General features: G+C 43.0%; 1 protein-coding gene across 1 annotated transcript; it reads right to left on the reverse strand.

Annotated features, from left to right (window-relative positions):
* Positions 1 to 200: 200 nt before the first annotated feature.
* On the reverse strand, positions 201 to 24,767 carry sptlc3 (serine palmitoyltransferase, long chain base subunit 3). Its single transcript, XM_040034341.1, has 12 exons — positions 24,499 to 24,767; positions 17,370 to 17,561; positions 16,484 to 16,638; positions 15,029 to 15,177; positions 11,675 to 11,799; positions 10,355 to 10,448; positions 8,346 to 8,451; positions 6,843 to 7,062; positions 4,444 to 4,570; positions 2,538 to 2,673; positions 1,348 to 1,477; positions 201 to 1,262 (listed from the first exon to the last, which is right to left on the reverse strand). Exons 1-12 carry the CDS (start codon positions 24,598 to 24,600, stop codon positions 1,149 to 1,151), a joined length of 1,650 nt encoding a protein of 549 aa, XP_039890275.1. The 5' UTR covers positions 24,601 to 24,767; the 3' UTR covers positions 201 to 1,148.
* Positions 24,768 to 25,846: the final 1,079 nt, after the last annotated feature.

Below are 25,846 nucleotides of genomic sequence, written 5' to 3' on the forward strand. Positions count from 1 at the left end.
ATTACCACATACCACGAGAATTTAGAGTTCAGAGCTAATTGCTGGGTAAGGTTTCTGTTGGCTCAGGTGCCGCATGCTCGGCATGCTTACCTTCACGACTGTAACGCAGTGTTGTGCGTGAAAGGGAACAGCAGGTCTTTAAAACATCAACAATTAAGCTGTTAAGACGTGGTGAATAAGAGCAGTCTCGCCACAAAACAAGCCATAACACCTTTTTTATTCTGCACGCGGGCTGTTGAGATTTAACTGCATGTCAAAGAAGTAATTGCTGCATGATCTATTATTTACAGAAAGGCTATCATTTACTGTGGAGATGAAAGTGGTGTTTCACTGGGGACGTTTTTATAAAAACAGTTCACCGTGGAACACAAAATCTTCCTTTTGCTTGATCTGTTCAGCCACAAGTAGTGTAAACATTCATGCATCAGGATATAAGTTACAAAGGGAAGACTCTTTGGAAAAAAACAAAAGAAAACATGCCATCTGGAAGGTGAATTTATTATTTGGAAGGCATTCGTGCACAGCATTTGGGAACAATGGGTATAAAAATCCTCAAAATTTACTGAAACAGCAGTTTGGAGATTTGTCAGTTTCTTAAAGTATAAGTAAATAGGATTGTGTATTACTATCTAACTATTACTGCCATTGGCATCTCTAAAAAACTTCAAATATTAATTTAAGAGAAGCAAAAAAGTGCTTCCATAAAAACCCGTCAACGTCTAAATATAGACATAAGTAATTAGAAAAAATCTGCAAAAAAGTGAGCCCTCTTTTAATCTTTAAAAATGCCCTCAGATGTCAGTGCAGAGGAGGTTAACATCGAAAATGAACAAAACAACATATGATTTTCTTCCACGAATAAATAACTCAAGAATCTTGAGATTTACACCAATCCAAAAGATGCTCGTGCATTCATTTCACATATACATATATTCATAAAGAAACGGCATTTCAAGAGTTCAAAACATTTGTCTTTTAAAAAAGAACGAATACACAGTCCAACATTATGATTTAACACACATAAAAAACAAAAAAAAAACCCAAACAGCTACCAAATATTTGGCTCTTCTCCTGCTGTCTGATGAATTCACTGTGTGCTTATGATTGCTCAGTTTAGACACTGTGAAGTCAAAGGGTCAAAGATCATATCAGCTGTCCAGCTCGAAGTCTGTCTCATCGCACAGGTCGGGCTGAGGGGAATATTTCCGCCGCGAGAACTTCAGGCAGAGAAGATCTCCCACCTCATTCATACAATCGAGCACCTGAGGACAATGGAAAGTCTCAGAGCATGTATGTTTCATATATATCCAAAGTATCAAAGTGGGAAACGCTCGTGTGTGTTTGTACCTGGTTCAGCATATCCCGGGTGTGTGCAGCAGATACACAGAAGCGAGCTCGGGCCTCTGTGATCGGCGTTGCTGGAAAGCCGACCACAACTACGCCGATTTTTCTCGCCAGCATTTCTCGCGCAAAAGCCCTGATCAGCATAAAAAAAGAGAAACGGGTTAAACACGAAACACACAAATGACTTTAGCAACAGGAGGGCTTTTTTTCTACTTCTACTTCTTCTTTTTTTGAGTCCTCCTTTTCCGACTGAATGCAGTCAGTTATAATGTTGTCACATTATATTTGTTACAGCACCTACATAACACGGCAGTGTAACTCATATTTACGAGTTCTGAGTTCACCGAAATGAGCATGCAAGTCACATTACGATGGGAAATGTTTTGGTGCTATGCCTCATCAAATGTAAAATCCATAGGAACGCTGTTCCTTCTAGCCTTTCCAAATGTTTAAATATGCAATCGGGACGTGTGGTTTGCGAGGCTTGTGATAATTTCTGCAAAGTACCATAAATTAAAAAGGGTGCAGTAATTGTTTTGACGACCTCAGAGCAAGTCTGTTCATTTTAACAAAGCCAACCTGCTCTGGCGCACTTTACCGTGGACAGTTTGAAGAGGTTAAAACCTTCAAACGAGTTCTGAAAGTGGTTTGATGAATCTGACCCGGTATATTTTATATAAACATGGTGATGAGTATCTACAGAAATATGTTCAATGCTAATAAACGGACTTCAGTGTTGTTATAGGAATAAATATTATGGCTCTGGAAAAAAAATCATTTATTTTTTTTGAAACAAGGTTTGGGGACCTGTGAAATTTCAACTTTATTACAATAAACACTGATACTCACGATAGCAGAGCGATCTAAAATCACAGGCTATATGATGATGCCATCTGATTAAGGCAATAACTGAGCAGAATTTGTATTTGTGCAGATATTAATGTTGACTGTCATATAATCAAGGACACTTGATTACATACCTGAGTGGGAGTCTAGGGTTATACCAAATCAGTACCCGATGTTGCCTCTTAAGAGGTTAAAGACATCATAACACTGCACAAATGATTGATGGAAACTCTGGAGACACAGCTGATCAGAAGACGCATGTGATGCTATACTGAAGCTAAGAACAAGGAACATCCTGATCATCTGGCTCTGTAAAAGTGTTTTCATGAGTGTTTCTGTGTGCTTACACCACTTTGGCTGGCATGTAGAGCAGCACTGGAACCACAGGTGAGTCGTTATTGCCGTAGATGATGAAGCCCATCTCCTTCAGTCTGGATCTGAAGTATTTGGTGTTCTCTGCCAGTTGGCGAATCCGTCTCAATCCTCCAATTAAAACAAGGACACCAGCAGATGTACATGAGTAAAGCACCTTTTTTCACTGAATTTCCCCTCTATATTTGTACTGCGCCCTGTAGGGAAGGACATTAACTGTCAGTAGTAGCTAATGTACTGTGAGTCCTGTGCAGTGCCATCTCATTCTGAGTCCTGCACCTCCATCTGGGCCATTCCAGCCTCCTCTATGAAGTTGTTCATGATTACAGCTCAGCTGCAGCAGCAGATGGTTCAGTTTTGTCCGCCTGACAGCATGGTATATGCGCTTGCATGTTGCCAGAGTGGGGGTCTCACAAATTGGATATGATTGATTTTGCGTGGAATTAGTGACTGTGGGCTGCCACGTGAATGTAGCCGTGACATATAGTGAACACGAATAATGCTTAAGCATCACACGCATTTCCTATAAATTCACTGCACTAGAAGATAAATCACAGGCAGCAAAGGCGGCTTGTTCTGCTGACCCTCTGTGTTCCCGAACAATGCGAATCACTGGGGAGCCCGCTTGCTCTGTAGCTGCTGCAGTTTGGCATGGCCGGCCTTGGAACACAGCTCTGTTTCCCTCTGATTACCTGGGAACAGATTGGCAGTTCTTTCAAAGGGACGTAAGAGAGCACTTTAAATCCCCTTATCTCAGAAGAGGGAGAAGGAGAGAGAGGGAGAGAAAGGGGGGGGGGCATAACATTCGGACATCTGCCAAAAAAGCCCAGGCCCCATTTTGTAAATTGTTTCTCTCTGCTAAGATAGAGGGCACGAAGGTCAAAAACCTGCTGCCAGACACAGGAATCGTACGAGCAGGCGAGAACGTGTGGACGTTGCTGTCTGTCGGACTTGTGTGAAATTCAACATCAAAGAGAAAAGATGAAGAAGACAGAGGAGGACTTGGAGGAAGAGGAATAAAGACTTATGACACAGATATTCAAGGGCTCTGTTAGGTTTCTTGTCACAGTGAGATTTTAAAGTTGTTGTTTCTTTTTTTTTCTATGGACACTGGGACTGATGTTTAGAAAAACTGCCTTCCCTCTCATCTATAAGACAGGTCAAGGCAATTTTTTTCCACAACAGATATTTCACTGGACTACGTCAGATACAAAGCATGTCTGCTTCAGAGTCAGATGAAAAAGTTACTCATCTCAGCAAGAAACTGCAGCATCTACCTCGACCGCAACGCAGCAGGGTCTAGTCCTTGAAGTGATGACAGAAGCGTTTCATTTTGTTTGTCACGGCTGCCTAGCTTTGCCTCATGGCGCATGCTGTAAATACTGTAAATTTGGTATAACTCTAATGTGTAATCTGTCATTACTTACTAGGCACTAGATGCACTAATGCTACTCCCGTTAGCACTCCTTCCATTACCAGGAGTACAGCTACAATAACTCAGAGAGAATTGCCCCGGTGGTATCGCGTCTGGTCTGGTAACGACCGCTTCCCCTGCCCTCGTGTCTGATGCCATTAGAGCAGCAACTTTTCAGAGCAGCAGCGTTCTCTACAACACACACATGAAAATGATTTCCTCCACGATAGGGTCACGTGTGCTCAGGGACTGCACGTCTCCCTGCTCCTTACCGCTGCAGACCCCTGTAATTGCTTCCACATTTTCTGACCAGCTGTTTGCATTTCCCTGCAGGTCTCACTGCTAATGTTAACATCGGTGGTGTCCTCTGGATTCCGTTTGCTGTTGTTTCCATAAAAATTATATGAAGGTGTAGAAATTTTTTTAAACCAGACATGCAAAGAACGTGTGACGGCTGCTATACTTACCCTCTGTGCTTCCATCTTTTCCCATGATGCACTTCATTGCACGTATTATCTGCTCAGTGGCAGGAGGGGACATGGCCGTGGCGTATACTGCACTGTGAGAATGTGTCCGCAGGTAGTCCACCAGTTCCTGCAACATTGGATACAGAGTCAAACGCTGAAAAAGCACAACTGCACAACTATTCACAGAAAACAAAGCAACAGTTCTGAACCTCTTGTGTGACCCTGCAGTATATTCAAACACCACTAGGGAGAGCTCATGTATAATCAACACCTGAGAAGCAATTAAAATACTTCAAATCGTTTCTCTGTCACTGTGACTGTCTTGGCACTGACTGTAAAATAGTCCTGGATCCTTTCCTGCTCTCCACTCTGGGGTGGGGGAAGCCAACACATGAATATGAGAAAGAACCAAAGTCAAAATGAGCCAGAATGAGGTCTGTCGTGCTCATTATTCCTAAATGTCAGCAGGAGATTAATTCTGCTAGTGGCTGACAAGAGAAGAGGAGGATTTCAGGAAACCGATTTGGTCACGGGTCCCTAGAGCGTATGTGTGTAAGCGGCCTGAGGTTGGGGAGCTGTGACGGGCTGCTGCTCGGTGGCAAGCCGGGGTTGCGGGGTGATGACACGTAAGCCGGAGATGCTGTCTGGCCACCGCTTCCACTCACCACCATCTGTCCCTGCTGGGCGGTGGCTGCGGCTTCCTCAAGCGCACGAGGGGGAAAGGATTTCAGGGGAAGTGCTTGAATGTAGGATAAGAACCCTGAAACAACCTGACATCTGTTTTCGTTTAAGGCGGGAGATTTTCACAGCTTTGTGGTCCTGCAGGATTACGGTGCAACCAAGATAAACCGTTTAAGAGGACACGTCCAAAATTCATCTCATGCTTGGGGCACAGACTGACAGCTCAGAGGGTTTCCTCAGCCGCACGGTGGCCACAGCACCGATGTGGGAATACGTGTTCACAAAGCCCTGGAGTAGAGGCGCTTCCAGAACAGCAAGCCCACTTGAACTTCAACAGATTTATTTAATAACCTAATTTCAATCTCATCCACATTTTCAGAGATGGCCTAATGAATAAAGACTCCTAAATATAAGTTTGCAGTGACATAGAAATAACTCTGGGTGTATTTATTGGGGTATTTATTTTTGGTACCCTCATAAAATAGCTATAACATGACTGTTTTCCAGAGCACATCTGCACAGTCTTTTGTTGGTCAACCCAAATCCAGTTAATGTAGGACTTGGGGTATTTCACCACAACAACAAATACGTCAAATCTAAAGGTTCTCTCTCTTTTCCTGCCTTTTTTCCTTTAGGACTTTACTGCAGCCAGCTGTCACACCAGGAAGAGTGTTCATACTTCAAACATTATCATGCTTGTTAAAAGTCATCCTGTTAAATCTGGAGCGCAGTTCTGATGCCTGCCACAAGAAGGGGCTGGCCCTCTGCCAGCTTTACCTTCTTATTATGGCAGAGCAGGGCTGGGGGAAACTGAAGGGGAAAGAAGGAAGGGTCCCTCTCTGAATACCTAATTCAAACAACATGGTCGTTTCTGTTGTTGCTTTCTAATCAACTGCCACAAAACTGGTGTGGTTATGTACCAAAGTGTACTATTTAATGGAGTAAAAAAAAGAAAAGGAAAAAAAAAGTGCCCAGAGACGCAGCCTGGGGAACATTTGTGGGACATGTGAGGGCTAAGCGAGAGGGAGTGCGTATAATTGACTTCCATACATTTTTAATAAACAGCCGTGGCGCAGAATATAACATGCATCATAAAAATTTACATTTCAAAATCTAAATATTTGAAAATACTCTTGTGTGATGTTTAAACCTGCTCCGGAGCCAGAAGGGTTAATTGTGTTACACAATGCTTGTCAGGTTATTTAAACCATGTCAGGATTTAAAAAGCTGGCTCATTAATTTGATTTTCTGTGATGCTAATTCACCCAAGGCTGTTGGGATTGTTTCAGTGCGATTAATCCAATCAGCTTATTTTCTTAAAACATTCTGTCACGACCCTATTTTGTCCAAGGAGTGTTCTTTCCATTTTTAATTCTTCTGTAAAGCAACAGGTCTGCGGCAGTTCTTCCCTTACACAAGATTGCCATGAACTGGCGATGTGGAGGGAAATGAAAACAGCGATGATGGATCGTATTCTTTTGAGAAAGCCGGGGAGGCTGATAAATGTAACAACATCACTGCCGTGTTGACGATAGAGTCTTATCTGTCCAGTACCCCTAAAAAGGTCAGAAAAGTGTCAAGTCTGGAGTGTCCTGGAAAGCTTATATGCATTGGGAAGGAGCACTGAGGACCATGACTGCTTACTTGGTCCCTTGTATGTAACATAAATACACGAATACTGAGAAGCACTGATCAAATGAGAGTAAACTTGCAGTAACCTTTTTCCCTGCGATATAGCCTCCAGACGCCCCGAAGCTCTTTGTAAAAGTCCCCATCATCACGTCCACATCAGCCGGGTTCACATTAAACAGCTCGGTCACACCCCTCCCTGTTTGGCCCACTGCTCCGATGCTGTGGGCTTCATCCAGGTACAGGTACGCTTTATATTTCTTCTTCAGAGCGATGACTTCAGGCAGTAGCACCACTGAACCCTCCATGCTATTGGCAGAGAATCGCACACACACACAAAGCATACGTGTAAAAAGGGATCAACATGGACACACACTTTTAAGAAATTACAAACCAAACTCTTAAAGTGATTAACTTTAAAAGGAAAGAGTCTGACCCTGAACTAACCATATCCACAGCAGAGCATCTCTGCTTCTACAAATGCATATTATATAATCTGACACGCCACAGTCTTCCAAGAATCTTTCCTGCTGGCCTCTTTCACTTTACTCCCACCTTTCTTCCATTTCTTCCTCCCCTCAGATGCAAACCTTTTAAGGCTACAAATAGACAGCATGAGTGATTATACGGCTGGGGAATGGAGCAATCCCAGACCTGCTCTGGTTGCTATGGCTGAGAACGTCTGCAGCCCAAATGACATAAGACAGGGTTTCACCAGGACCGATGTGGACATCAAAGGCAGACTCGGGCTATAGCTAAAGTATGCGTACTCTTTATCCAAGCCTTTTGATGTTGCTGGGAGGTGATAGACGGAGCATTAGTTCTTTCTGTGCTTTGCTGAAAGGCGCCATTTCATTCTCATGTCTTAGACATTACTGTCTGACAAAGACAGTCTGAGGATGTGCAATTAGGTTGTCTTTCAAAGTACCAGGATTGTTGTGGGACTAATTACATTATATTAAGACCAGCTGATGGCCACGTTTAAGGCTTTCTTCTTTTTTTGATGAAAAAAAATTGACATAAAACAAGTAATTTTCACAGCATCATATTTTACTTTAGGAGGACTAAAATGCAAGTGCAGCTGAGAGCAAAAAGAGGGAAGAAAGGAGAACAGAAAATGGCCATGATAAACAGTTGGAGCTGGGGGTGTAGCCAAGTCAATCTCTATGGCTCCATTTGGCCTTGATTTGGAGCTAATGAGCAGATGGAGAGGGTCACTAAGACTCAGGATAGCTCACTGGCAGGAGAGGCAGACAATACCTTTCTCCTTTCTACAGTAATCAAATGGTACCCGACCACATGCACATGCACACACACACCCATGCACTGCCATACGCTTGCATACACACAGACAATCTATTATTCAAGAGCGCAGAAAAGGAAGCGATTGAAAAAGAGACCATAACAGGGACGGCTAAGCACAGGATCACCTCAGGTTATAAATTTAAATTTCTACTCAAATCGGGCTGTGCAAAACCCTCCGATAGACCACCCGGAAGCTCATAGTTAGAAAGACTGATACAAGAGACCCAAGACATGTGTCTGTGAAAGTAGCTATGTTATAATGTGTGTGGGGTGTAATGATGGCTGACCTGTAGATGCCTTCCACCACGATGAGAATCTTTTTCCAGGGCCTGTGGGTCCGAGGCTGTCCTGAGCAAACTGCTTCTTTTAGCATCTTCTCCAGACTCTGCATGTCTGACATAGGTGCACACAAAACATCACATAAGGGAGAATAAGAGGAAGAGACACAGCAAAAGAAGACAGACCCTAACAATAAAAAAAAGTATGCCGGCAATCCTAGTTTGGATATGTGTTATGACACAGCATACAGGATAAAACTCCAGTGCTATAGCTTGTGCGGAACACCGAACATCAACGCAAACCCGAGAGTGGGAAGAAATCATTTCCACTGGGGCAGATAGTTCACGGATTTCACAAGACACTACTTTATTTGCCAAAGACACCTTTCACAAACAACACACTGGAAATACCCTTGCACTGTGACGCTTACAAACACCTGAGATATCTAACTAGGTTAAAAATGTGGCTAAGCCTGTGCGATCTGCATATCTGCATTGTTTTTGTTACAAAAAATTTACATGGCAAAAACATTTCCCGGTGACTAAAACTCAGTTATGGCAATACTAATGATCCTTTAGTGCATACCAGCAGATGGCAGTATTAAACAGCTCCAGTTGTTATGAAAGTGTGTTATTCAAAGTATGACTGCAATCCAACCATTTCCTGCTGAGGAGTGAGGAAAGCTGTCGTGGCTAATAAACTGTCATAGATGATTGATGCTCCTACTTCAAAACAAAAACAGGTTCACTTAAGAGGCAACAGATGCTCCGCTGCTAAAATTCCTTCCCGAGGCTTAGCAGAACAATGTCTCGGCTGAGGAAAGCAGAAATGAAAAAAAGGAATTCACTGTGGCTTTCTGTCTGCACAGTCAAGAGTGAGCAAAAGATTATTTCACAGTGAAACACTGATATAAGATAAGCCGCAGCGTGATATGAGATACTGTATGACTGAGGATGGTTATCTTCAGCTTCGATCCATAAAATGATTCCACGATATCTTATCTGTGCTCTCACCTTCGGGGTACACACCACGCTACTGGTTTAATAAATAAAACATAAATACATTTGATTATTCGAAAGAGCAGGACTACTGTCTGTGCATTATAACTAAACAACGTGGTAATTCTCACACACATGTATAACAAATCTGCTGGACAAACCAGTTTATCTGCTCCATAGTGTGAGTTCCATCTCTGCTAAAAATAATCCTTGAGAGATTTTAGAGAGTGCTTGCACCAATAAGTATCACTACAAAAAAATACAAGCATTGGAGTTGTTCATAAATCTTTTGTTGTGGCATAACCCTCTATGCAAATATTAGAAATAAAAGAGTTTCTGAGTGCCTAGCGCAGGAGGATTAGTGGCAAGGAGGGGTCAGCAGCTCAGGTGCCTGAGGGCTCTTTGCCTTTAGACAGGCCTCTGGGATCTGCTTTGAGGACCCATAACTGACTCTGCTTGTACCTGTCAGGAAAAATTTGCTGCCAGAGGACTGGCTCATTTGTGCTGTCTGCTGAAAGGACAGGGATGTATCTAATGCGAGCAATGGATGTTGTACTGTCCACGCTTGATATTTTTCCTCTTGACAATATACCAGAGAACAAAAAGTTTAAGTAAAGATGATGTTTTGTTTAAAAAAAACCCTCAACCCCCCCAACCAACTTCACTATTGCTTCACGGCTGCTGCTGCTGCTGCTGAATAAAACATAAGCATGATTTCAAACCAAACCTATTGCATTAAACACAGAATGTAGGTCTTTCCTAAGGTAAATCCTGTACCACACAAAAGAACAGGAACCTGCTTCTCACAGCAGCACCAGTATACAATTAGGTGAAGAAAACACCCGATACTGTGAGCAGAAGTGGCTGCAAACAGTAACTGAAACTTTCTCAAGAGTCAGTTTGATGACAAAAAGGCACAGAAGGCGTGGTGGTTAAACGTAAGAATAATAATAATAAAAAAAGGTGTTGTTTTGTACTATGATGCATGGACTATTTATGTACTAGGTGATTGGACTCACTGTTGTGTTTGAACACTCGGATGGTTGCTCCTGACAGTCTGGCTCCCAAGATGAGAGAAGTGTGATTGAGCTCATCGCTTAGTATCAAACAACCCTGGAGAACAGCAAAGAGAAAAGACTTTATTTAAATTTCACAAGGTATGCTTTGTGCTTTCGGGGTAATAGTCAATTGTTTTGCTACTGCAATGCTGAATCAAAAATTTCTAATCTAATGCTCAAAATGCCTCTGCAAACACATTAAATGGGGTATATGACATAAATTTTTCATTACAGATAAAAAGGTAAAACTTGATCTGTTGATCTTTTCTTTCTAACTGAAGAATGTGTGGCTAAATAAAGGTAGTTCACACCTCTTCACCTGCCCCTTAATCCAGGCCTCAGTCATAATCAGGTCTGGTTCTCTGTGCAAAATAAGTTGTATGTACTGCATGTTAGCAGTTTTTTACTTCTTTGATGTCTGAAGTTCTGACCCACAGACGCATTGCAATTTTCATAACCGACAGCACAGTACTCCATGTTCCTTAAAAAAAATCAGTATGCAAATTAATTCAGTTGTTCCACTGAAAACCTCTCTGGTGCATTAGCATATATATACGGCACAAGCTCTAAGCATTTGACTTCATTAGTCTGAATGAGTCTTGTAGAGGCTATGTTGACACTGTCTCAGTGACAGATCTGCTCGGTTTGGCCTCGGGTCCAGCCAGCCTGGTCCCTGGTCTACCAGCAGCTGTCACTCTAATGTTGGTCTGCCTGCACAGCAAGGCCTGTCCTGGCACAGCCTGTCCCTGTAGGATAGAGCTGGCAGTGAGGGTTGACCTCCAGCCTCTGCAGGGTTACTGCGGGGGGCTGCAGCCTAAGGGGCTGCTACACCTCTTGAGCTGCATAAACGACCCTGTTCTCATCACTTAAACAGTCAACCTCCTCTTCCTCCTGTCCAGTCCAATCACAGATATTCATGCTGTGTGTTGCCCCTGGTAACCCACAGGCCTCTGCATCAGCCACTCTGGTGCACTGAGAGGCCAGAGGATGGGTAATCCCACCCTTGAGGAGTGCTCTTAACAAAAACTGCCCTTCCTTGTATATCTGACTGAAAGCAGCTATGCATGCCCAGATCCTCATCCTTCTGGCTACTGTTTTGTGTAATTATGATTTTAATTAGCAGCTGTGGGTCAGACTATTTGCAGTTAAGTTTATTTGACTGTTCATTAATTGAGACAATACCACAGAAGAGAAAAAATCCAGACTGATATCTGCTGCATTGTGAAAATTACACTTGCAAAGATTTTCTGTATAATGCTGAGTGTATAAAATCTCACATACCCTGCCCACAAGTGCTGGAATATTCATTGAGTTGGTGGCGAAACCCATCCCATAAGTCATAGCGGACTCGACTCCAAGGAAATTGGCCACAAGTTGTTCTAGCTCTTCATGGATGCTCAGGTTGCCTATATGATAGAAATCAGAAAAAGATGACTCACCCCGACAACATCACTGTACCTGTTGGCACATCTGGTAATCCTTTAGTCTCTAGGCTTTGCCGGTCTTTGTCACCCAATCACAAGGTTTGTCAGAGATGAATGTCTCCTGATAAAAAAGTAAGAGACCCAGAAGCAAACGCCTGGATCAGCATCAGCGGCTCTTGCTGTCTGGGGATCTGAGGAGATTTATAAAGATCCAAGATGGGGTAAATTTGTAATTTAGTTCAACTGCCGTATTTCATCCCAGGTAATATTAAGGGAGGTCTAGCGAGGACTGAAATGGTTCTGTTGTACATTTTAGGACTGAGCCAGCTCAGGTGGTGATAACCCTATGTGACAGGTGGAGACCAGAATTCATTTGGAAAATTGATCAGATTGCAATCTGTCACCTGATGTGGCATTTTTTCAATTTTGTACAATAAAGTGGGATTTTCAGGTACCTGCCCTTGTGCTTATCTGATAAACAGAAGAATTGCTGTTATAATTGTGAGCTATGGGGGGAGAAGTGGGCAATAAAAGGTGCACGTACACTGTATTTTATCTCTGCAGGGACGATGTTGTATTCTGTACGGCACAAAAACATTACAACATTTCAGTGCATCTGTGTTTACTGTAATACTACATTGTAGTTACCAGGTATTGCACACTGAATTAAAGCTACTTTGTAAAGCAAATTTCTAATGAGTGCTTATATAATACAATATATCACTACTGCATTAACATTTAAAAAACGGGGCATTAATTGCACACACGTGGGACACTAATCAATAACAGTCAGTAACCACAGAGAGCGAGCTTCAAACAGCCTGGATGGTTCAGGAAGGACTGGAGAAATGGTTATTGAGTTATGTGTATAAAAAAAACATAACGCAGAGAAGCAGTTCTGTCTTTATGGCGATTCCCATTCACTGCTTTCCATAAGGTCTTACGCCAAAATCGATTCATACATTTCCTCGACCACTCAGGCTCACAGGCCCTGCCGGCATGTGCAGCGTCTTCTTCTTCTTTTTTTTTTTTTTTAAATCAGGCTGCATTGACATTTGCTCTCTTAATAGAACATTTTACTGAGCTGTGGCTTTTTAAGCGTGCCATGCCTTCTTATTGATATGTTAACCTCAGAAGGCCACTCTAGGTCCCGATACTCCACAGATAAGACAGTCAGGACGGAGCCTGATCACTTTGCTTAAAATAAAACCTACACACCTTTTAAAAATTGGTCACTGTTCCTCTGAGTTACCATGGTCACCTTTGTGCTATCAAGGCTGGTTGATGAGAAGGGCAGCCACAGTGAAGACTGTGCATGCAAATCTGATAGTTCTCATAGTTAAATCTGTTCCTTTTATTGGGAACTATATGACCGAGGAATTTTTAAGGACAAGAAAAGAGACAGAATACAAAGGTTAATCATTTCTGACACAAACCTTGAGTCAGCGAACCATTATAAAGTTAGTGTAGCATGTTTTAATATATAAAAAGGCACAACAGCCCTATTGCACTAGTATACTAATACCAGAATTTTACTACCTTGTGTTTGATAGCTGTACCCAGTATATTTTTATGCATCTGAATGTTTGACATTATTATCTATTAATGATTACAGGAAAAGCGGTGCCAATAAGCTACCCATTAAGGTAACTCTATGAATGTTTGACATGGGTGTTTATTCACAGGGTGTGCTTTCAGTGCACTTTGTGTGTAGTTCAAAATGCCTTATTGATAATAAAAAAAGAAAAACACTCCCTGTGTGGGCTCGAACCATATTGTGAGTCATTTTTATTTAGATGTTCAGAACTGGAAGTTGACCTAAGTGTTTAACTGCATTTTCTAAGATGATTTAATATTGGAAAAGGTGAGAGGCGAGATGAGATGAAATTAAATTAATGATGTCAATGACTGACAAGAGTGAAATAGAAAAAAAAGAATTACATGTCTAAATGTTTTTTTAATTACATTTTTTGTATTTTTTCTAAATTGCTGACAATTCAGTCAAAAGCAATGCTGACAATTTGACTTTGAAGATTTTCCACATGTCAACAGTAAAAACTGCTGTGTGTGCATCACTAGTGCAACAGAGACGCTGGGATCTTTAATAATTTATGCACAATAATGTCTCATGGGAAGAATGCTTGTTATTTCTTAAGCTTCCCGGTGAGCCAGCTAAAACACGCATTAGAAACCCAGGCTAAAACAGTTGAATTTTGAAAGGGAAATAAACATATAAATAAATCACATAGATGAATAATAGATGGTGTGAAGTGTGCATGTGCACACTCCACACCATCCATGTGTGTGTGTGTGTGTGTGGGGGGGGGCTTCAGCTTGTAGTCATACTTGCTCTGCCAAACATACGCATAACTAACAATCACATGTCCTTAAGTTCCTCTGATTTTCTCTCCTCTTGTCAAATAGCTGGTATCCTGCAACGCTCAGTGACTCCGCTTGATCTGAACTTGCATGTCAGCTAACCTACTGCTAGCCTGCTCTCTGCAGAAATAGCACATTGGTCTCTGAAGTGTCACAACGCAAACCTCGCTGAGAGGTTTGCTTTGTGAGAGAGAGAAACACTTTTCTGCCTCGCCTGTTCCTCAAGCTCTGTAAAGTGTATCAGCGGGGCTTTGGTGAAGAAACACCCAATTGATGGCCAATCATTCGATTTCCTCGCCGCACCATTGCAATTCTAGAATGTTACATCCACATAGACACTTAAATACCATCAAATCCAGAATGAAGTTCAAAGGACTTTCATCAGAAGCCACAGATCCCATTTACTTTCTGATCCTTGCTGTTATAACAGTTCCTTTGCATGCATGTACATATAGGTTTTTAATGTCAAGAGTGCTTTATAATGTTAGGTTCCACAAGACTGTAGCCCCCCAGCTTCTCAGTTTGGACCGATATATAATGATCTCAACGTATGCCCAAATGCTATATAATTTATCAAAAGGTGAATAATTCATACAACACTGAAGCCACTGGCAGATATTTAAATGTGCACGCCGTATGCAGGAAACCTAAAAAATGACGGTGAAAAGTTTCATTTTCAGTTTGATACTCTGACCATTCAGCGTCAACAAGGCCTGACAGATAACTTTTTTAAATAGAGGCACAAACCAGCTCACAGAGAGAAGTGACACAAAGCAAAGTGGCAATAGTTTTTTTTTTTATCTTTACAACAGAATCTTAACCACAAACTCACCTATTTCCTGTCTTGTGCTGCAAACCCCAACCCCATACTGGCACAATTTGTCTGCCACAGTTTTCAGGAAATCAGCATTGTTCTCAGCAAAGCCAAGGTAGTTGTACGAGCCCATATTGATAACATTGTGTATTGTCTTCCCGGTAAACCTGCAATTACACAAACATCAGGACTCAATTAGTTTGTCTGTTTTTCCCTGATTCATACACATGCCCAGTGAATTCATTACATATCAAATTTTTAAATAGCATATTCAATTAAATATGTTATTTGCTAATCAAAAACTCCACTTCTTCTATTGATAGGGGTCTGCTAATGGGAAATAGAATTATAAAACATGTTTTGAAGACAACAGTGGCACTGACTGGATCCACAAGCAGTAGTAGTTATGTATTGTACATAGAACATTTTAGTGTTAATTAAGAGATTATGCTTCACTATAAAATGTAGGATTGTGTGTGTACACTGGGAACTGTTGTAATCATTTCAGGCACTAAAGCAAGTTCAGGTAAACATCACACGAGTTCAAGAGTGCGCATCCCTATCAGAGGTAATCTGAATCTAAAACTATCTAAAAAGAATTTTTCCTTTTTGTCATCTGACCTACTTCTTCTCAAACTTCACGTACCCCTTTATACCGCTACGAAACCAATCAAAACTATGCACCACAGTACCACGTCTCTACTTTTTCCAGTCACATTAAACATGTTTAAATATGTAATCCACGTTTACGTCACACTCATAATGTCATATTTCTACCCTGTGGCTCCCTTCATACTCTTTTCCATACTATATTTCTCCAACCCTGTTCTGTAGCAAAGAGGAATATCAACTATGACCCAGATTCTTTGGAGTGGCATATCTTTACTGATGACAAATAACCATGTTTCCACCTTTGCAAACAGCTTATAGAGGTTACCAAGCTAGTTAAATCTGGGATGTCCACTCTTTACTCTCAGAAGAGAGATGATTTTGTGCAAAAAGACTGTCTGGCGAGTTTTAAGCATTTTTAAGGTGAGCGGTATACACTGACAAGCCAAAACACTTTAAGCCAGCATGCTATTAGTCTTTTGTGTGCTGCCCAAAAAAGGTCCACCCCACTGAGCTATGGACTCTACGAGACCTTGGCGGATGCCCTGTGGTATCTGGAGCTAGGATGCACCACATCCTTTCAGATTTTTTCCAGCAAATTACCCAAAACCCAGTGGGTGTCAGCTCACAAGCCTTGTCGTTTTGGAGGTGCTCCAACCCAGTCGACTGGCCATAACAATTTGGCCCTTACTAAACTAACTCAGTTCTTCACACCTGTCCATGTATCTCAGACCTCGACATGTGCTTTGAACAGGACACAATGTTTTTCACCTTATCTGTGAGTGATCGTAATGACTCACCTCCTCCATGATACTGTTTATGCTATTTACAGTATGTCTATCATAGATCAATCGATTGCAGTACCTGAATGTCCAGTTGTAGTCATCAGATACCCTTTCCATCAGGTCAAAGACAGGTCCTGGTAGGCTGCATATGGGGCGGTTCCAGTTGTCTCGTACCCTCATGTACAGGTTTCGAGTGTAAAAGTTCTCAAAATCTTGATAAAGTGGGACAAAATCCTAAGGAGGAAAAGCATAAGCAGGATTCATTTAATAACGGGTACTAGATCTAGCATTTTTGTGTTTTTATGTTTTCATTCTAGTCCAAGAAATCTTCATTGATCCAATATCCAATGTTTGAGTATTTTCAAGATTACGTGAGACTTAGTCTTTACGGTGTGTCCATATGCCATATCATAAAGTGACTCCTGTCCAAAAACAGGGCAGAACTCACTGGTTATTTCTTTTTAGGTTTCTGACTAAAGAAATAGTCACAGAAATAATGACAGGGTACTGCTTCAGATTTTTCTTAAAGGCTTTTACCTTTTTAATAAGGCCTAGACAAAAAGAAATCTGACAACAACAAAAATCCTAACTCTAATTTCTGGATTTGGAAAATCAAATCTGTGGCAACACAAAGGCTACTATGGCAATGCCAAGGCCTTATCTAAAATCTGAAGCACAGTAACAAAGAAGGCGCTTGAATCCTCTGAGATTTAATTAGATCTTCAACAGATATTCTCTGCGGTGTCCTGCCTCACTCATGGCAACGTTATAGTGTAGAGGAACACAGAGGATGAAAACAGAGGGAGAGCTTAAGGAAAAAATTGACATAATTAGAGGAAAACAAAACGTACTGACACCACATGCATGTTACTCTACTCCAACTGTCTGCATGGGTATTTGTGTCTGCATTTTGTGTGAGACCCAACAATATGCCTGTTTGTACTATGCTGAATGGTGTAACCTACCTTCTGTTTCTCTCTTTCCTGGGCAATGTTGCACTTCTCCAAACCCACAGCTCTGAGGAAGTCTCTGAGGTAGCCAAACAGGGTGACAATGCCAAAGCCCAGGTATGTTAGCACGGCAACATACATGGGAGCCTGCTCAAAAGCCTCATGCTTGTGGCATCTGGAGGCAACGTCGGTCCCCTGGCCATTTTTCTGTACAACAAAAAGCCCACATAAGCTGTCTTACATTCTACACAAGAACACAGACACACACTTTGAGTTCAAATAAAGGGTTTGTAGTTAACGTGCCAATTAACCTGAAAAATAGAGAGACTGTGGCCTAGTCTTCAGTAACATGTAGACTAGGCCTATTATTACAAAAAAAAAAACCCTACAAGATCATCCACAGAAATGATAACTGGACAAAAATACATTTTTCTGGAAATGTTGAATTTGTTATAATTTGTTATAATACTGTAACTATTGTTATAATATTATATACTACATGTAATAGGTTTTTACTTCACAAAAAGAGTTCTGGCAACTGACCGTCGACTCTATGCCTAAAACTGGAATCACAAGGATAAATATTGTAAATGTTTTGTTATGAAGAATACATTTTAAATAGATAATATTCAGTTTATACATTTTGGTTTAATAACTTTGGTCTAAGTACTGTTTACCAATTTAATGCTGCTTTACTCTGTGGACATGTTTGTCAGCAAAATCGTGAAAGAAGAAAGCAATGCCATACATACGTCATACCAGAGGTATTCAGTAGAAAATTTGATTATGCCTCATTACATATATTTGCATATTAGTGAGATATGTGCATATTGAAGTACTCGTGCTGCCTTTGTGCAGGAAGACAACAGCATGAGTTAAAGGAAAGGTTTACAAGATAGTAGTGAAAACTCCTGTGATGTATGGTTTGGAGATGGTGGCATTAACAAAAAGACAGGACACCGAGCTGGAGGTGGCAGTGTTGAAGATGTTAGGATTTTCATTGATTTTCAATGGACAATATTAGAAGTGAGTATATCGGGGAGGCAGCTCAGGCTGAGCAGTTTGGACATGAGAGGCAAGGTTGAGATGGTTTGGACTTGTGCAGATTAGAGACAGTAGAAACACTGGACAAATAATATGGAATTGGCAGCTCCACATTGAATATGGAGCTGCAGGCAGGAGGAAAGGAGGAAGACCACAAAGGAGGTTTATAGATGTAGTGAAGGAGGAGGGCTGAGGCCTGATGAGACCCCTGAAGGGAGCAGCTGGAAGAAGAAGGATTACTTCTCCTTCACTTTGTGTTTGTATTTAATTCAATTCAATTTTAGTTATATAGTGCCAATTCACAACACCAGTTGTCCCGCATCCCCAACTGGTCAGGGGAGTTGAGGGTGAGGGGAAGAAGACAGGAAAAAGACACGCTGTGGAAGAGAGCCAGAGAATAATAATAATAAATGCATACATGGGTATAAAAGGTGAATGAAAAAGAAACACTGTGCACATCAGTGCATGATGAGAATCCTCCATCATCCTAGACCTATTGCAGTGTAACTACATGGGAAGTCAGGTTCAACTGATCCAGCTCTATAAGCTTTACCAAAAAGGAAAGTTTTAAGCCTAATCTTAAAAGTAGAGATGTCATCTGTCATCTGTCTCCTGTCTCGGGTTCCACAGAAGAGGGGCCTGAAATCTAAAGGCTGCTCCTCCCATTCTACTTTTAAATAAATACTCTAGGAACCACAAATAAACCTGCAGTCTGAGAACTAAGTGCTCTGTTGGGTTGACACTATAAGGTCATTAAGATAAGATGGCACGTGATTAATCAAGATGTATGTACGTAATGAGAAGGATTCTGGATTTAACAGGAAGCCAACAAAGAGAAGCCAGTATTGTTAGGATGCCTGGGTCGTCGACCCAGGGCTTTTGAGTTTATATTATTTATACTGTCTAGTTTTTGGTTTCTTTGAGTTCTGTCTTATGGCTTATGTCTCTGTCTTCTTTAGTTGCTCTGTCTTCCCTATCACCTGCATCCCCTTGTCTAGTTCGCGTCTATGTGTATCTTAAGTTCCTATATCCCCGTGTTCAGTGTTTGTGTCTGCCCTGTTCCCACGTCTCTGTTCCCTTTGTAGTGCCTGCATATGAGTCTGTGTCTTTGTTCAGTCTGTGTTATGTGTTTCCTGTTTTACTTTGAAAGTCCATGTCTGATGTTAATGTGTCTGGTTTTGCTTCCTCTTGTCTCGTTAGGCCTGATTTGCCCCAGCTGTGTTTCCCTCCTGTTACTCATTCCCTGATTGCTCCCTCTGTGTATTTAAGCCCTGTGTTTCTCTGTGTCCGTGTCGTGATCTACCGTTTACTTTGCTGTGTGTTCTGTCATTTCTCTGGTTTAAGTTTGTTTTGAGCCTTTTTCAGTTATGTTATATTTTGAGTACTTAATTAAAGCCGTTTTGAGTTCACGTCTGTCTCCGGAGTCTGCACTTTGGGTCCTATTCCTGCCTGCACACAGCTGCACCTAACAGAAGATCGCGACCAGAACATGGACCCAGCAGACTTTGAACTCCAGGAGCGACGCCGAGCAGCCTTTGCCCAGCTGGAGGAGGAACTCCGCTGGAAGCCATGGCTCACCCCTGACGTCGGGCGCATTTTCCATGGCACTCGGCTGGCTCTCGGCGGTCCCCGGAGTTGCCAGAAGTCTCCACCTGTTCCGCTAGCACGCAAGATGCGGCCGTTTCAGTTGGGAGTCCTCCGCGTGGCTTCAGGCACTCACGCTCCGGCCGCAGCGTCACCATTCTGTGCACCGGAGGCTCAGTTGCTCACGCCGCCAGCTACCTCTGCCAGAAGGAAACGGCGCTCACGTCGCCGTCATATGGACACGTTTGAGCAACCTCCGGTGGTGAGTCAAAAGGACTACACTTTCCAAACTTCACATGAGCCAGTTTTCAGTGAGCCTGCTCCTTTGCCTTCCGGTGTTCCTTTGCCCAGGGCAACTGTGGTCCAGCCATCTCCTGCACCTGTATCAGTTCCTCAGGTGAGGGGGGCTAGGGCCCAGTTTGTCCCTGCTCCAGTTTCCAGGCCAGCTGAGGCTCCGCTAGTCTCTGCGCCCGTGTCTATTCCGCGGGTGGGAGCGGCTACTGCCCAGCAGGCCACTGCACCGGTTTCTGTCCTCGCTGGGGGCTCGGGTGAGCCCGTCCAGCAGTTTTCCGTAGGCTCTGAAGACATAGCTCAGCTTAGTGCTCATCCACCACCTCACCCGCCATTACTACCATCTTTACAACAGTCGATACATATTAGACTTCTCTCCATAGCTCAGACATTAGCTCACCTATTTGCTCAGTCACCTGTCTCCGCTGGAGGGTCCGAGGGGCCCGTTCAGCCACCTGTCTCCGCTGGAGGGTCCGAGGGGCCCGTTCAGCCACCTGTCTCCGCTGGAGGGTCCGAGGGGCCCGTTCAGCCACCTGTCTCCGCTGGAGGGTCCGAAGAACCGCTTCAGCCGTCTCTTCCTGCTGGAGGATCCGAGGGGCCCGTTCAGCCTCTTGCCTCGTCAGCTGGGGGTCCGGGAGGACCCAGCCCGCACGTCCCAGTGTCTGCTGATGGTTCTGGCGAGGCTGTTCAGCCACCACCGGCTCCACCGCCTGGTCCGGCTTCCGAGTCTGCAGTTCCGTCTGGTCCGGCTTCCGAGTCTGCAGTTCCGTCTGGTCCGGCTTCCGAGTCTGCAGCTCCGCCTGGTCCGGCCCCCGAGTCTGCAGCTCCGCCTGGTCCGGCCCCCGAGTCTGCAGCTCCGCCTGGTCCGGCCCCCGAGTCTGCAGCTCCGCCTGGTCCGGCCCCCGAGTCTGCAGCTCCGCCTGGTCCGGCCCCCGCGTCTGCAGCTCCGCCTGGTCCGGCCCCCGCCTCTGCAGCTCCGCCTGGTCCGGCCTCCGCCTCTGCAGCTCCGCCTGGTCCGGCCTCCGCCTCTGCAGCTCCGCCTGGTCCGGCCTCCGCCTCTGCAGCTCCGCCTGGTCCGGCCTCCGCCTCTGCAGCTCCGCCTGGTGCGGCCTCCGCCTCTGCAGCTCCGCCTGGTGCGGCCTCAGCCTCTGCAGCTCCGCCTGGTGCGGCCTCAGCCTCTGCAGCTCCGCCTGGTGCGGCCTCAGCCTCTGCAGCTCCGCCTGGTGCGGCCTCCGAGTGTTCAGCTTCGTCTGCTCCTGAGGTCTCCATGCTGTCTGTTCCTGCACGTCCTGTCCGGCCGATGACTGGACGTCATTGCCGTCATGGACGGCCCCCTGAACTACGTCGCCGTCGGTGCCTCCCGCCCGGCCGGCCTCCTGACCTGCTCGGTCGCCGTCGGTGCCTCCCGCCCGGCCGGCCTCCTGACCTGTTTTCTGGGCTCTTGGACCATCAGCCTCCGGGCCGCCCCCCTGACCTGCCCGGGTTTGGACTGTTGTGCCGTTAGCCTCCGGGCCGGCCCCCCTGAACTTTTTTGAGACTATTGCCTGGGCCTCTGCGCCTTTCGTGAGCTCTTTTGTTTGTTTGCTTTTGGACTTTGCCTGGGCCTTGGTGCTGTTGTTTTGGACTTTGTTTCTCTGTTTTGTTCTGTTACTTTCCGGGCTCCAGTGTTTGCATTTTTTTTGTTTTGTTGTTTCTGGCTCCTTGTTTGGTTTGTTTCGAGCCCTCCATCCTGTTTCCCCCGCCGCCCACCCTGGTTGGGTTGTTTTTGTTTTTTTTGATGTTTTGGTTTGGGCTGTCTGGAAGCCAGCCCTTAAGGGGAGGGTACTGTTAGGATGCCTGGGTCGTCGACCCAGGGCTTTTGAGTTTATATTATTTATACTGTCTAGTTTTTGGTTTCTTTGAGTTCTGTCTTATGGCTTATGTCTCTGTCTTCTTTAGTTGCTCTGTCTTCCCTATCACCTGCATCCCCTTGTCTAGTTCGCGTCTATGTGTATCTTAAGTTCCTATATCCCCGTGTTCAGTGTTTGTGTCTGCCCTGTTCCCACGTCTCTGTTCCCTTTGTAGTGCCTGCATATGAGTCTGTGTCTTTGTTCAGTCTGTGTTATGTGTTTCCTGTTTTACTTTGAAAGTCCATGTCTGATGTTAATGTGTCTGGTTTTGCTTCCTCTTGTCTCGTTAGGCCTGATTTGCCCCAGCTGTGTTTCCCTCCTGTTACTCATTCCCTGATTGCTCCCTCTGTGTATTTAAGCCCTGTGTTTCTCTGTGTCCGTGTCGCGATCTACCGTTTACTTTGCTGTGTGTTCTGTCATTTCTCTGGTTTAAGTTTGTTTTGAGCCTTTTTCAGTTATGTTATATTTTGAGTACTTAATTAAAGCCGTTTTGAGTTCACGTCTGTCTCCGGAGTCTGCACTTTGGGTCCTATTCCTGCCTGCACACAGCTGCACCTAACAAGTATAGGTGAAATATGCTCTCTCTTTGTAGTTCCTGACAGTAATCTTGCTTTTTGGACATCCTGCTGTACATAATAACGAATTAGGCTACGTTCACACTGCAGGTCTCAATGGTCAATTCCGATTTTTTGATCAAATCCGAATTTTTTGTCTGCTTGTTCACACTACAAACAAAATGTGACAGCAAACGCGCTCTAGTGTGAACGCTCAAAGCGGCCCGCATGCGCAAAAGAAGACGTCACTCACGCGCTCTGTTTAGACCGAGAGCAAAGAGTATTGTTTGACTGATGGCCCTTAATATAAAGACTTCGGACTTTACGTTTCCCAATTTTTGCTTTAAGTTATTTTGTTATTTACATAATAATGTAAATAACATTATAATTGGCGTCTGTCTCGTGTCAGTGATGTAAAAGACGGATTTAAGGCGACATGACCGTTCAAACAGCAGTCGCTTTCTAAAACATCGGATATGTATCGGATTCAGTACCACATACGAAAGTGACCCAGATCGGATTTGAAAATTTGTGCCATTCACACTGTCATACCATGATCGGATGTGGGTCACATAGGGTCAAAAAAAAATCGGATTTGACGTGCTTTCACCTGCAGTGTGAACATAGCCTAGAGTCGTCCAGCCTAGAAGCATTAAATGCATAAACTAGCATTCTTAATAACAAACTAGAACAAGCATAGTGGTTGCATGTGTGTCATTGGGGTTTTTGAAGGGCACAAGGCAACCAGAAAGTCTTGTTTTACGTTGTAAAACCAGCACGGAGGCCTTGTTGAAGCAATATGGCCGACAGCTAACCCACTACAGCACAAGCGCAGCACAGATATTTATCTTCAGGCAGGTTATGTCAAGCTAAAGACATTTTTTAAATTCTTTTACGACATTTTAACAGAAACATTTTCAGGAGTGCGAAGAACCCTTAAGACAGTGACTAAACAGTAGGTAGTACTGGAAATAGCTACAAAAAACTAGCAACCACAAAAATGATGCTAAGCCATAGCTTGTAGACTGTATACTGTCAATTTAGCAAAATATGCTACGACATAGATTGTTTGTATGTAGGGTTATACAAACTTAACTTGTAAGGCAGTTAAGACTGTCCACGTTTTCAATTATGCAACTATTAAATAATATGGACATTGCTTGAACCTTCATGTAGTTGGCTCAGATAAATCAGCTACATCTCACTCACCAGCGACTCACCAACCAGCATCCTACACAACAGACAAATGCATTTTAAAACAAACACTAGCCTAACTTCACTTGGCTCACATGCCTGAAGACAAAGAAAATCTATGTGAGTCAAAAGAGGTTTCAGGGCGGGGTATTGCATTATTATTGCTCTTTACATTGTCCATTTTTATATGCAGGGGAACTAAACAGCACTCATCATCCTGCTGTCGATATTTTACAGTTTAAATCGATTGTAAACTAAGCACTGGCACATTATAAAATTCGTATGGCACATTACAGTTGTAACGACACAGTTATGCTGTTGCAGTTGTGGGTGTTGCCTAACTTTCGTAGTGGTGTGATACTTTTTTTAAAGTAGGTGAACACTTACAAAACATGCCGACGTCATATTTGTCTTGTTTAGCGAAGAAGAGCTCAAAATAAAAGCAAACTTCCTGTGTTATTTTTAACACACAATATATTGTGTTAAAATTCTTGCCACTGCTATAAAGCCGGCAGTCACGCATAGAGCGCACGAAATAAAACAAATTATCTTCATAAATACATTGCGCTGACAGGCAGACAGACATACCTCCTTGTGGTTATGATAGCCGATTTTCCCGATATGTTCGCGTTTCACTCCATTCTTTCTCAAGTATGGTTTTAAGTTTCCGTCAGCAGCAGTTGTTGCCATGTTCTTGAAAGCACGGGCTCAGCTCTGACTGACAGGTATAACCGGTGTGCTGTGCCCAACTTCCAAAGGTGACTTCCTCCTTCTCTCTTACGCCGGTTAAGCCTCTTTTGAAACGTTTCAGCTTGTACTGACGGCTTCTCCAAAACAAAGTCACGCTTCCGATTCTTACTGTTTCGATTTTGTTTAAATAGGACGACTTCTCCCTTATTTTGAACACCCCCCCCCCCCAAACTTCCGCTTATTACAAAATGAACGCTATACAACTGCTTTAATTCTTAAAATATTATTTTTATTAAAAAATAATTGGAAAGTAAAACACATTTACTCAGGCTGCGTTAGTGATTAGAGTTCTAGTAATTTGAGTACTTACATTTAATGGAGCCTAATAATAGAATACTAGCTAAGCATTGTGGTGGACTGGTAACGTGTACTGGTAATCTGGGACAAGCTCCAGCACCCACTGCCATTCTCAGTTAGATAAATTCTTATGGATAGGTGCAATTTAATATATACTCTAATATTTGCACTCTCCATTTACTACATTATTAGTTATTTGTTACCTAGCAGATGAATAGTCTACATATGGTAACCTGTTCAGTAGTTGTCTAACATTGTTTTACAACAATATAACCTACTTGAAATGAACTCCACCTACTTATGACACCTTAATGCAGCATCATCATCAATGAAATCCAGAAATATAACTGATAATACAGCATAGCTATCAGCGTTGACATTCATATCAAGTACTTGTCCTTTGCTTTTGATGCTTAACTTATATTTTGCTCATTTTAATCAGACTTTTAGATTAACAAGCTTTAAAAAACAGTCCTTTTACTGCAATATAGCATTTTGACACTGAGATAGTTGTGTAAGAGTAAATATTAATAGAGGTTTACGGTGGTAGTCATTCAGCTACACCAGACAATGAAATAACACATGATTCGAGTGTAGCAAAGCAATTTTTATATCTTGTGTCTAGTTTGCAGACGTCATTTCCTCTAGCTTTATCTTACATTTGAGTGTGTGGTGTACTAGCATTGCTTAACAACTTTTTATCATTAGCAGCTTTATTGCCCACATTAATCTGATCACAGTGTAATAGTAGTAATAAAATTCACAATCATGCTAAACACATTACTTATTACTTTTAGGCTTTCTATCAACATTGCACAATTCAGTACCAAACTGTATTATTTTGACATAAAACAGCTCAAAATAAAATATATGATAGTCAACATGGGTT

This window comes from Simochromis diagramma, unplaced genomic scaffold, assembly GCF_900408965.1.
Source record: "Simochromis diagramma unplaced genomic scaffold, fSimDia1.1 OVJJ01000481.1, whole genome shotgun sequence".
NCBI classification, from domain to species: Eukaryota; Metazoa; Chordata; class Actinopteri; order Cichliformes; family Cichlidae; genus Simochromis; species Simochromis diagramma.